General features: G+C 38.7%; 3 protein-coding genes across 3 annotated transcripts in view; 2 read left to right on the top strand and 1 right to left on the bottom strand.

Annotated features, from left to right (window-relative positions):
- The window catches only part of LOC5566240, a 323,292-nt gene that overhangs the window by 240,723 nt on the left and 70,397 nt on the right, over positions 1 to 12,172 (top strand). The gene's annotated exons all lie outside the window — the stretch shown is intronic.
- On the top strand, positions 5,099 to 6,162 carry LOC5579001. The gene is made up of 2 exons (XM_001664130.2): positions 5,099 to 5,277; positions 5,375 to 6,162. Exons 1-2 carry the CDS (start codon positions 5,181 to 5,183, stop codon positions 6,067 to 6,069), a joined length of 792 nt encoding a protein of 263 aa, XP_001664180.2. The 5' UTR covers positions 5,099 to 5,180; the 3' UTR covers positions 6,070 to 6,162.
- On the bottom strand, positions 9,822 to 10,160 carry LOC110674254. Its single transcript, XM_021838518.1, has one exon. It carries the CDS (start codon positions 10,158 to 10,160, stop codon positions 9,822 to 9,824), a length of 339 nt encoding a protein of 112 aa, XP_021694210.1.

Raw genomic sequence — 12,172 nt, 5'->3', positions numbered from 1 at the left:
CTTTTCGGTAGTTGTTAAACTTCCACTCGGCTGGTTAGCCGTAAACCACGATTCATAATTAAACACAAGTAGTGTTAAGTTGTTTTTTTAAGAATATTACAAGAGGATATGCTCTTAGAGAAAAAGTAAGAATTTCAATATTAATTATTCTTCATTTCTAATGACTTTAATGACCGGCATATAACTAGTGGTAACTTACGACCGGAAATTTTATTTATATTAGTGGGCGGAGTATAGTACGTATTGTCGTTTTTCCGGCATTTAAACACAATTTTAGATAACATTACCTCAACTATTAAGAACCTCTCTTTTTTGTGATTATCAGAAGAAAAAGGGGGTAAAGCAGAGTTTTAAAATAAATGGTTGATGGCCTAAATTTTCAGGGTGTTTGTAATTTAAGAGTTTTCTAGATGCCTTTTCTGAGATTCAGAGTAAGATTTTGAACAAAAACTGTATCTTTATCAGATCTTTCGATTTATTATTCATGCTTTTGGCCTTATAGAGTACATGGTAGATTTATATTGGCACTATATTAACATGCAGAGCGAATAAAAGTGCTATTTGATTACTTGAGATGCCGAGACAGCAAATGTACCTAAATTAACCATATCATATACAAACCTATTCTCATGCTGTCACTTGATTCGAAAGTTACTTTGCTTCGAACACATTTTGACGTTTCATCGGCATGCTGTTTTTTTACCTCGGTTCATGTTCATCCATGATGAATTCAGTTACTATAGGTTCTCAGACCAGCAGAGAGGAGACAGCAGGCTTAGATTGCGAGCCCCCAAAAGTCTGCCTGCCACCAACTGTCACTGGAAAACGGTACATTTGAAGGGAAGAGCGTGAAATACCGTCAAAATTCAAGTCAACGTATTTAAAATTTCTAGGTTTTTTTAGATGATTTTACATTTGAAAAAGTTGAATATCTAAAAATAGTTGTGTGTTGGCAAACTGCTATTGATTTTTTATATTCATATCCTTTTTCATAGTCCATCTGTGTGTTGTGCACATGCCAAGAATTAAATATTGAAAACAAAGAAGGCAAGAAGCATGTAGACAGTTGAGCTGTCTGCACTCTCTATAAGTGAAAAATTATGGTATTAGGTTTAAAATTACCATTAGGTAACATACAAACAATTCTATAAATAATTAAAAAAAAGTCGTTTTTTAGAGTTTGCGACCATTATGATACAATCACAGATCATATTACAGTAAAAAATCTTGATATATGTCATCTTCAAAACCGAAAATTCCGAATTGCGCAAACAACCAAAAATCGCCTAAGAATTTACGTAATAGTTTGTACTGGATTGGCATAAATTTTGACCCATCTCCAGAATAATATGTCAGTAAGGATTTTCATCCGAAATGAAGGAAACTTTTTATACTGATATATGTTAGAATTGTATAATGTAACACAACACATTTTTGTACAGTAAAACATAGTTATAATCGTTGGTATTTTTTAAGTCATGAAGCAATTTAAATTTTATTTACAAAAAATTGCATTTCTTATAGTGCGCACTTATGAAGTCAAGGATTTTTTAAACATAATCATTTTAGAGCGCTTACCATGTGCGGTTAAGGCGAAGTAGGCCGTTACAATTTCGAATTGAAAAAAAAAACAGTTGGAATTGCACTGACGCATCTGAAAAAGTATCAGCATGATCTCTGCAATTCAGCACATATAGTGATACTTTTCCGGATGAATATGAGCTATAAGGACTGAGTTAGTTCAATTTGAAATTGCGATCTGCAATGTCAACATGGCTGCCAAAACGAATGACGGGCGACTTGTCCTTAAGGGCTGATTTCTTAATACCCACTTAGGCCTTGTAAAACGTGACTCTGATTGAAAACTCTGATTGATTGGAAGTCAACCAACCTTGCACTCGTCTAAAAATTTCCACATCTGACTGACAGCTGTTTTTTCTGCTGCAGTTTCATCATAGCAAACCATTGGTGGAAAATTATACACAAAACAAAACAGTGGAATTGAAAATTGGATAATTTCAATGCCATCCTTCCCGAGAATGTAAAAGCAACACGATCGGAAGAGGTTTGGAGGCACGTTAAGCAAAAACAGTGTTTGCGGCACACTGTACATGAAACAAAACATTTTTCGTCATCTTTTTCTTTCATTTATCGTAAGTTAAAAAACAAATTCATTGACTGTGAAGCAAGGGGTCGGGTCAAGCTTGATAGTGGTTGGTACAGGTCGAAATCTTCGGTCACACATACCGTTTTGATTCATATTACGGACAGCTTCAAATTCCGGACACTCTCGTTTGTATGGGAAACATTTCACACGAAATGTTTCAATTTTCGCCGTCCAAAAGTTCTCATTTTCGAGGCTCGTTTTATTAGGTTTTATCCATAAATATCATTGCAAATTTATACTGCCCAACTACCGTTTTGATTCATATTACGGACAGCTTCAAATTCCGGACACTCTCGTTTGTATGAGAAACATTTCACACGAAATGTTTCAATTTTCGCCGTCCAAAAGTTCTCATTTTCGAGGCTCGTTTTATTAGGATTTTTTCCATAAATATCATTGCAAATTTATAATGCCCAACTACCTTAGACGTCTCTTAAGTGGTTGAACGATTTCAATTGATGATTTGACTGTTCCATTAATGATTATCATGAGCTGTCCGTAATTCGAATCAAAGCGTCCAGAATATGAGGCAAAAGTGAGGGAGCGTCCGGAATAAGAATCATGAAAAAGCCATACGTTTTGATTTATTTAAAATTATTCAATTTGCGGACGCGTACCGTTTTGATTCATATTACGGACAGCTTCAAATTCCGGACACTCTACTTTGTATGGGAAACATTTCACGCGAAATGTTTCAATTTTTGCTGTTCAAAAGTTCTGAATTTCAAGGCTCGTTTTAATAAACTTTTTCCATAAATATCTTTGAAAATTTATAATGCTCTTTGGTGGTTTAACGATTTCGATTGATGATTTGACTGTTCCATTAATGATTATCATGAGCTGTCCGGAATTCGATTCAAAGTGTCCGTAATATGAGGCAAAAGTGAGGAAGCGTCCGGAATAAGAATCATGAAAAGGCCACACATTTTGATTTATTTAAAATTATTGAAGTTGCGGAAGCGTATTCTTCACCCACCGTTCGAAAGTAAAGGGCTTCCGACGCTCGATATCGCTAAGGAATCATGTAGAATGATTTATTTTGTATGCTCTATGCTGTGTTATATATCCCTGAGTCCTTAAGTGTCCGTAATATGAATCAAAACGTATTCTTTACCCACCATCCGAAAGTTAAGGGCTTCCGACGCTCGATAACGCTAAAAAATCATACAGAATGATTTATTTTGTATGGTCCAAGCTGGGTTATACTTCACTGAGGCCTTAAGTGTCCGTAATATGAATCAAAACGGTACCAGTTACCAGTTACCACACCATTTTATACACATTTCCAAAGAAAATTTAAACCCAACAGCGGGGAATCGTTCTTGTTTGCCTTTCGGAGCCTATCGGGCTTTTGTTGGCATATATTTTGATTTATGTAGGGAAGATGAACCGGTATTCACCACCCGAATTATATACCGTTTTACGAAACACATGAGCAAAAATCGTTGAGTGTTAGTCAAATCGTTTTGAAATCGTACGGAAACATTCTAAGAAATTTAAATTTTTTTCTCAGAAAATATTAGAAAAAAAAAATCCTCAGAACGTTTGCTCCTTTGCACCATGGTGTTCCTGAATTCACCACCATAAATAAAAGAATAAACTTAAATGACGAATTCAGATACTGATATAAAAAAAAAACACGGCATAATACTGGTGCAAGTGATCAACTCGTCACCCTCGTACCGTCGTCAACTCGTCACCACAATTCTCAAAACAAAAACAAATTTTCTGACCAGTGCTTATATTTTTCTGCTAAACATGGACTGGAAGCTTTCGTTCAACGTATTAACGGTAATCAAAGGTCTTTTGATTTATTTATAAAACATATTTTACCTTATGGTGGTGAATACTGGTACACCTACACTACCTTCTTGATGCAAGGCTTACTGTGCTGGCAAATCAACGACGTTTACATAACGTCAAATAACTTATACGAGCGGAGTAGATCTTTTTAGACGAGACTAACGTCAATATCCTGTACTGTAAATTCAAATTGGGCAAACAATGTTTTATTCGCCTACTCTTCTACACATTTTCCCGTACTCTAGCCGAAAATTGCTTATTGTTCTTGGATGGCTATCTGTTCTGTGTTATCTGTTTAGATGTTAACTAAATAAATGAAATTAATGCGTCGTATTGCAAAGTTTCAAACAATTCATCCGAGAAATGCCAATGCCATTTGAATCATGAAAGAGGCCAAGTAGCTCTTCACCCAATTGTAATCAACACAAATCTTACTTCACGATTCACTTCTAAATCAGAATAGAGAACTAAGCATTTCATAAATACTCGATTTTAAACAAATTCGCGATAAAGAACCTGTACGCAGAAACCAGAATCTCGCGTTTCATCATTGGAATAATGATAGGATAATGATTTCAGTCATAGCATAAATTTTACCATGGCAATTATTCGGAATCAATTCATTTGTGCTAATCTAAAAAGCTATCATAAAAATGTTTCAACGAAGGAGCTTTAAATTCATTAATTGGTACTCCAAATGATGCTTCCGACAAACGTATTTGTTTTCTAAAAACCAAGATTGATGGTTCCCATTAGAAGAAGGAAATTTCTGGAAAAGGATTAGGATCTTTTGACCGCATTTACATTCATTAGACCCGATGATTGATATCTTCATTTGTATAAAGCACTGCGCCACTTCTCTCGATATCTATACTATAATATAGACTACATTCCTACGCACAGTCACCAACGCCTCGACGACGACGCGGCTAGACTAGAGAATCATAAATCTTCGATTTGCACCCAGCAAACACATATAGTTTAGAATTAGAAGCGCGGAAGAAATTTCGCAGCAGCCGCCCCCCTATGAACGATAAATCGGGACACATGGAAGCCGACACTTTGCCTTGTTCCGCGTTGTGCTCTTGTAATAAAACACTGATAAGAAAAAAAAACTCGGCCAACTCGATCGTAGTGCGGGGCTCAATTTAGAAGTTCTATTTCTCGGTTTGTGTCACACGCGAATGTCGAAGAAGTCCGCAGTCGAAAAATGGTGTCGCGGCCGAAATCCGCTCGAATGCCGTTAGGCAGATTAATGGCGATCATTTGTTTGGCGATTTGTGGCCAGCTCGAAGCGGCCGTTGATGGTAATTTTTTGTTGCTGAAATTGACGTTTAATCCTTTTTGAGCGAAAATTAAGCTGAGATTGTTTCACGTTTTTCGGTGTTTCGATGTGATCTGAAGTGCCAACGAACTGTCTCCAGCACACGGATATAACGGGGACGTACGATCAGTACTGGGCGCTGGACGAGATCGGTAACGTGCGATCGGAGGATGTTCCCGTTGATTTTCACATGTACATTGAGGTCCGGAACTTTGAGGAGGAGATCGCTATGTTGCTTTCGAACAATGATCGTTCCTTTGAGTATCCGGACTTTGCCCGGACGTACGAGATTCGGCTGGGCAATGTCTACACGGTGATCTACAGGGAGACGATCAAGATGCGAGCGTATCACAGTCCAAAGGATAAGTTGTTCCCAGGAGATAAGTTCAAGATAAGGTTCCGAATCTTGAAGGAAGGTAACATCACGATCACGCTGGATGACAACGATCGGAAGCCTCTGTTGAACGTCTTTGACGATCAAGGACCACTGGACGTGAGGTACATCAGCTTCGGATCCCGGATGAACGCCTACCCGATTACGTTCCACTTCAAGTGCGATCAGGACATCCCCAGCACCGAGGAACCTTCAGCGGATGCCCTTCTGGGGTGCCCTGTGTGTCCCAAGCAGAAGTGTGAAGTGGTGGTTAAAGCATGTGCCGATAACACAAAGGACCAGGGCGCTTCAGATCCAGAGAAGCAAAAGTACTACTTCTACTTCAACATGTATCTGAGCAACAAGAACAAAGCGAAGGGCTCCACTAATCAATTGAATTGAACCCCATTCGCCTCCTTCAGGCATACATGTGCATAATTATCAGTTTTATCTTAATAAATAGCCCCTAATTTATCCGGGGACCGATCAATTGCACCCCTCGTTTTTATTATCCGTTTACTTCGATCTGACACGAGCATTGAACATTATCATAAAATCAGCACTTTCGATCGCACCCCCAATTAATCAAGCACGGGGTTTTATCGCTCCATCCCATCATGCCACCGGTTCTTTATTTTACTTTAATCCGCTGACCATTGCGCCATGGTGCAAAAAATTAAGAGAAAAAATTAAACCATAAAATTTACAGCGCCCGACTTTGGAACGAAAAGCAAACGCACGAACGCACGCAGTAAGGGTATGCGATATGCATTAATGAAAAAAAAAAAAAAAAATTTACTGCATTTAGCATGTACAGGTCGGATTCGATTATCTGGAGACTCGATTATCCGGTGATTTGATTATCCAGGATTCGATTATCCGGAATTTTAGACTCGATTATCCATAATTTATTTTTTGATGTTCTTGTTTTTCAATTTTTGTGCATAAATCTGAGATAATTTGGTATTGCAATATACAACATGAATGGTTTTTCCAGTTTTGAACGTATTTCAGAAAAGGGGGGTTTGAAAAAGTGTTTTTTTTTTTGTATGCTGGTAAACATTTTTTTTTTCTTGTGAAGATCCCTAGTATTCTAGAAATAATTTCTGGCTACGCCACTGCATCATATAAATAAAATAACGAGAAAAGATAATATTTAAGTTCTTTTATCGAAGATTTCAATGTTTTTCTTACTGATTCGATTATCCGGAGGATTCGATTATCCGGAGGATTCGATTGTTCGGAGGATTCGATTATCCGGAGGCAAAAATACTCCGGATAATCGAGTCCGACCTGTACTGCCGTTATACGCATAATTGTCCCATGTTACTTTTTGTGCATTTTGACTTTTTGTCATCAAACAGTTTATTTTTACGTATAGTTTTAGAAAACACTTACCAAAAATGAACTTTGTTCGCAAACTCAATGAAAAGCAAGCCAAGTCAATTTGTCCCATTGATGAATTTCTACGCATAACTGTCCCACTACTGTATTTCTACGCATAACAGTCACACTAAACAATTCGCAGCGCTGATCTAGAACAAAATATTCAGTACGCAGTTTTTAATTAGCTGTTGTTTGGGAAAATCGTTTTGAATATCTTCTTACGTTGGCTTTACATCCTATGTGGAACACAACCTGTTTTATGTGTATGTACTAACGGAATGCATTCATCATTCATGCGAGCCTGATGCCAAATTTGATTGAAATTTTCAATATCTATATATTATTTCCCATCAGTTTTTCAATTGAGAACAGTTGAATTTTCAAGAATGATCACACAATTATTCTAGTTTTTGAAACCGCGGTCAACGATTGAAATTTACCGTAATTTTGTATTCGTCACGAAGACTACTGAGGTAATCCCACTTGATGAATCAGTGATCACTTTAACTTAGAGTCCATGGCTTGCGACAAGTCAACTTCATGATTTAGCAAACCAAGACTAAATAAAAATAGTTCAACCGGTTTTGGATGACTTGGCCACATGCTGGGTTGCTCCGAATACCGGTTCACTGGTGGCCATTATATCGGCGAATCTGAAACCTGACTTGCGACTTACCAATTTTCATGAATTCAAGTCTAAAGGTGGTTCACAGGTATTTGAATGACGTGACCACATGTCGGATTGTTCCGAGTTCTCGGTTCCCAGGGGGAAATTGCCGCTAAATTGTCGGCTCCGAAACCTTGCTGGTAACATCAAACTTCATAAATTCCCAAATCAAAGCTAAAGAAAGGTAATTCAAACATTTTTGGATGACTTGATAACATGACAGGTTGTTTTGGATACCCTGTTCCCTAGAGGAAGTGGTCATTATATCGGCGATTATGAGACCTATCTTGTGATATATTAAACTTCATGAATTTGCAAATCAAGTCAAAAGAAGAATAGTTCAAGAGATTCTGGATGACCTCGCCACAAACTGGCTTATTCCGGATTACTGGTTCTTCGGAGCAAGTGGCAAATATGTTGGAGGTTCTAAAACTTAATTTGCGATGTATCAAATATCATGATTTTGCTTACCAAGTCCAAAGAAATGTCAAATCGTGTGAAGATTTGTGTAATGAATTTTGAGTTAAATAATTACTCCGCAGAATAACCTTGAATTCGCAGATGAGTTTTTGTCAAGTCTGCAGCTGGAAGAGTCAATATAGGAATTTTTACATCTTATAAACTCTCTGATTAACTCATCCACTCTTTCTTTCACTAACTAATACATTTTATCATTATCACATATACAGAAAACTTTGCTTTCCATCCCAAACTATAAAATCGTTTTTTTTACTTCCCCACACGTAGCTCCGTTTGGCACATGTCACTTGAGCCTTCATTAGGTGCCTTAACATAGTCTTTAAGGATATACATCCTCTACATACAGTACAATCTATACGTAAGAACGGTCATCTACAGCAGTATACTTAGCACATAATTTATCACTATAATCAGTGGGACTGTTATGCGTAGAAATTCACCAAAAAACCCGTATTTCTAGGCATAACAGTCCCACTTTGAATTTCGTAGCTAAATTTACTTTTTCCCCAAAATACAAACTCCTGACTCCAATGAACACGCTATTCTTTATACTATTGTAAAGATGTTAATTCAATTTACCACACCCCAGGTCAATACGAGGCCTAAATGTGTTAAAATCTTTAAATGCGTTTTTCTCGATTGCATATTTTGGAACATGGGACAATTATGCGTATAACGTATAAGTAACCCTCTTAGATCGATTTGTAAATTGGAGCCGAAGAAATCGGCGTGACGATAAGCATCACAAAATGCTCTGCAATGACTTTCCATCGAATTGAACTCCCTATCATCTTTGACTACAAAATCGATGGTATACTACTGAACAGAGTAGATCAAGTATGCGACCTTGGACTCAATTGGACACTAAGCTGACCTTCATACCCCACATGACGGAAATCATTGCCAAGGCAAATCGGCAGCTTGAGTTTATTTCTAAAATTGCGCAAAACTTCACGGATCCCTACTGTCTTAAGACATTGTATGTGCCCTTGTCCGCCCAATTTAAGAGACTGCCTCGGTTGTTTGGACTCCTCACCAACTTGTTGGAGGCACCACACAGCGGACAACAACAGCAAACGAGAAACGAAGTCGAACGGAAATCACGGACCGGGAAGAGAAAAATAAAACACCGGCGTACTTCTCTACAGTACTCGAACGAATGATATATTCACAATAATAAACATCAACATAAACATAAACAATAACATTCGACATCACACGATCATGGTGAATCCACAACATAAATGTTGTCTCGATACGAGGGTAGGCGATTGTAAAATTACACTCTCAACACGCCCCCTCAAGTCGACAACCCGAGTACATACATATCACAGTTCCTTCATATCACAGATCTATCAACAATAGACAAACAAACACATCGACAACTTGATCACACAAGTCTAAAACAACTACGAAAACTACCAGTTCCTTATCGATGTCACAATATAAAATATCCATGAATCAGATCACAAGCTACACATTTTCTATCATCCCATCTTACAACTTGCTCATAAATCTCATTATCTATAGGATACACCTTCTTGTCAAAATATCAGGTTCGCCAATACACAATTTTTCCTTGACGTGGCATACTGTCCGGGTCTTCAGCTGTTGCTTCGCCTCATTCACGTTTGCACAACACATTAAGCTTATACTGCTTGCCCTTGTGCTGACCTACAGTCACTACATTTCCATCAGCTATCACTTCCGCCACGTCACCATGGAACCGGACCTCTAATCCCGATCTCGCAATTCGGTTAACAGACAGCAGATTACAGTTCAAACCGGGGAGGTACAACACATTCTTGGCTTCACATTTCTTCTTCTTATTTCCAACTGCCGCATACAGTATAACATCGCCACAATATTCTGCCGTCAGCTTTTCTCCATTTGCCACCAACACTTCAACGGGGCGTTTCAAACGTCGCATCTCATTAAAATCGCTGGAATCGTTCGCCATATGATCCGTCGCTCCGGAATCCAGGATCCACTCCGCATCCACCAGCTCTTCCTTTGACGCCAAGAAAACAACATCCGCACGATCCGAGGCACGATCTTCATCAACTGCTACGCTCGTTCTACGTTTTTCAAATTTTGTTTGCTCACAACCACTCGGATCCGAATTAACTGGCAGCCTGACACGACAATCAATACGTTTGTGTCCAAATTTACCGCACCGAAAACACGTTATTCTTCTCCTGGTGTGCCTACTCATCATGGCAACACCGTCGCTATCATCATCACAGTTCGTCATATTCTTCTTTTTCAGATCCACATCGAGTAAACGCTTCTTCACAAACGCCATTGTAACTCCATTAGGAAGCGTCTCGATGGCGGTTACCACTGAATCAAATGATGATGGAAGCGTCAACAGCAAGTGGCAAATCGCATCACAGTCTTCTACAGCCGCACCACTTTCCTTCAATTCACGAATCAGCTTATCAAATTGCAGCAAGTGTTCCGGCAAACTCACACCAGCTCCCTCCACATACTTCAAAGTGAGGAGCTGCTTCCTTATAAACAACTGGCCGGCAACACCGCGCCGCTCGAAAACTGCCCTTAGCGTATCCCATATTCGCTTCGGGGTTGCACAATCCTTCACCAACTCTAGCTGATTATCAGCGATGGCCGATATAATCACTGCTTTACATTTTTTCTCGGCGGCCTTTCGTTCCACTATATGCTTTTTCTTTTCAAACTTCACTTCAGTAGAATCTGCGGCCATCGCACGCCACTCTCCAATCTCGTCAATTAAAGAGAAAAATAAAACACCGGCGTACTTCTCTACAGTACTCGAACGAATGATATATTCACAATAATAAACATCAACATAAACATAAACAATAACATTCGACATCACACGATCATGGTGAATCCACAACATAAATGTTGTCTCGATACGAGGGTAGGCGATTGTAAAATTACACTCTCAACACAACTCACTTGGAACTTGAGAATTGAGAGGGTTCAAAAACGGTTCATACGGTTTGCGCTGAGTAGTTTACCATGGCGTGACCCTGTAAACCTACCTCCCTATCCAGATAGGTGCCAATTACTCAATCTGGACACGTTGGAACGTCGGCGTAATATTGCACAGATTTCCACTGCAGCTAAAATTATCAATAACGAACTGAACACTCCAGGGTTGCTATCCCGAATCGATGTTCGCGCCTTCATATGGACTTGCAACACAGCTGTGATCCAACATCGATTTCATCGCACCACTTTCGGTTACAACGAGCCTTTTTCTGCAATGATAAGGACCTTTTCAATTGTGGAAGAGGAATATGAATACGGTGAACCTGCTAAACGTTTTGTCAACCATATTACGCGATTACGACTAGTGTGATTCTCACTTTTTGAATGTTAATGATAATGTATTGTTAGTTATATTAATTGCTCCTTTTATTATCATTTAGACTAATAAGTCCGATGAGTTACAATAATAAACAAATAAATTTATTTCATTATATGGATGTCTTGTGTGGTGGCAAAAGGGCGAAGTGAGAACAATCCAATCAAAATTAGGCCATCTCCAAAGGATGTGCTTGATGGCGATGTCTGGTGCGTTCTCTACAACTCCCACAGCAACGCTTGAGGCCATTTTCGACGTTGCGCCACTACACATATATGTTGAACAAGAAGCACTTTCTTGCTCTTACCGTTTATGGGTACTGGATCTACTTAAGAAAAATCCAGTGAATCGTAGATCTACACACACTTCGTTGTTTCCACTTTTGGTGAATTGGGACAAAATTGTCCATGCTCCAAGTGATCTCACAATTGCTTGTCACATTCCTTACAGGACATTTACCACACAATTCCCTTCACGGGAAGAGTGGACGTCTGGCTATTTGGAAAGATGTACATCAAACAATGTAGTATGTTACACTGATGGCTCCCTTCTTGAAGGTAGAGCTGGTGCAGGAGTATATTCTCGTGAGCTAAGGCTGAATCAGTTTTACTCACTTG

This window comes from Aedes aegypti, chromosome 1 (assembly GCF_002204515.2).
Source record: "Aedes aegypti strain LVP_AGWG chromosome 1, AaegL5.0 Primary Assembly, whole genome shotgun sequence".
In the NCBI taxonomy this organism is placed as follows: Eukaryota; Metazoa; Arthropoda; class Insecta; order Diptera; family Culicidae; genus Aedes; species Aedes aegypti.
Note: the sequence above shows the minus strand (reverse complement) of the source record. Positions and strands in the feature narration are given on the sequence as shown.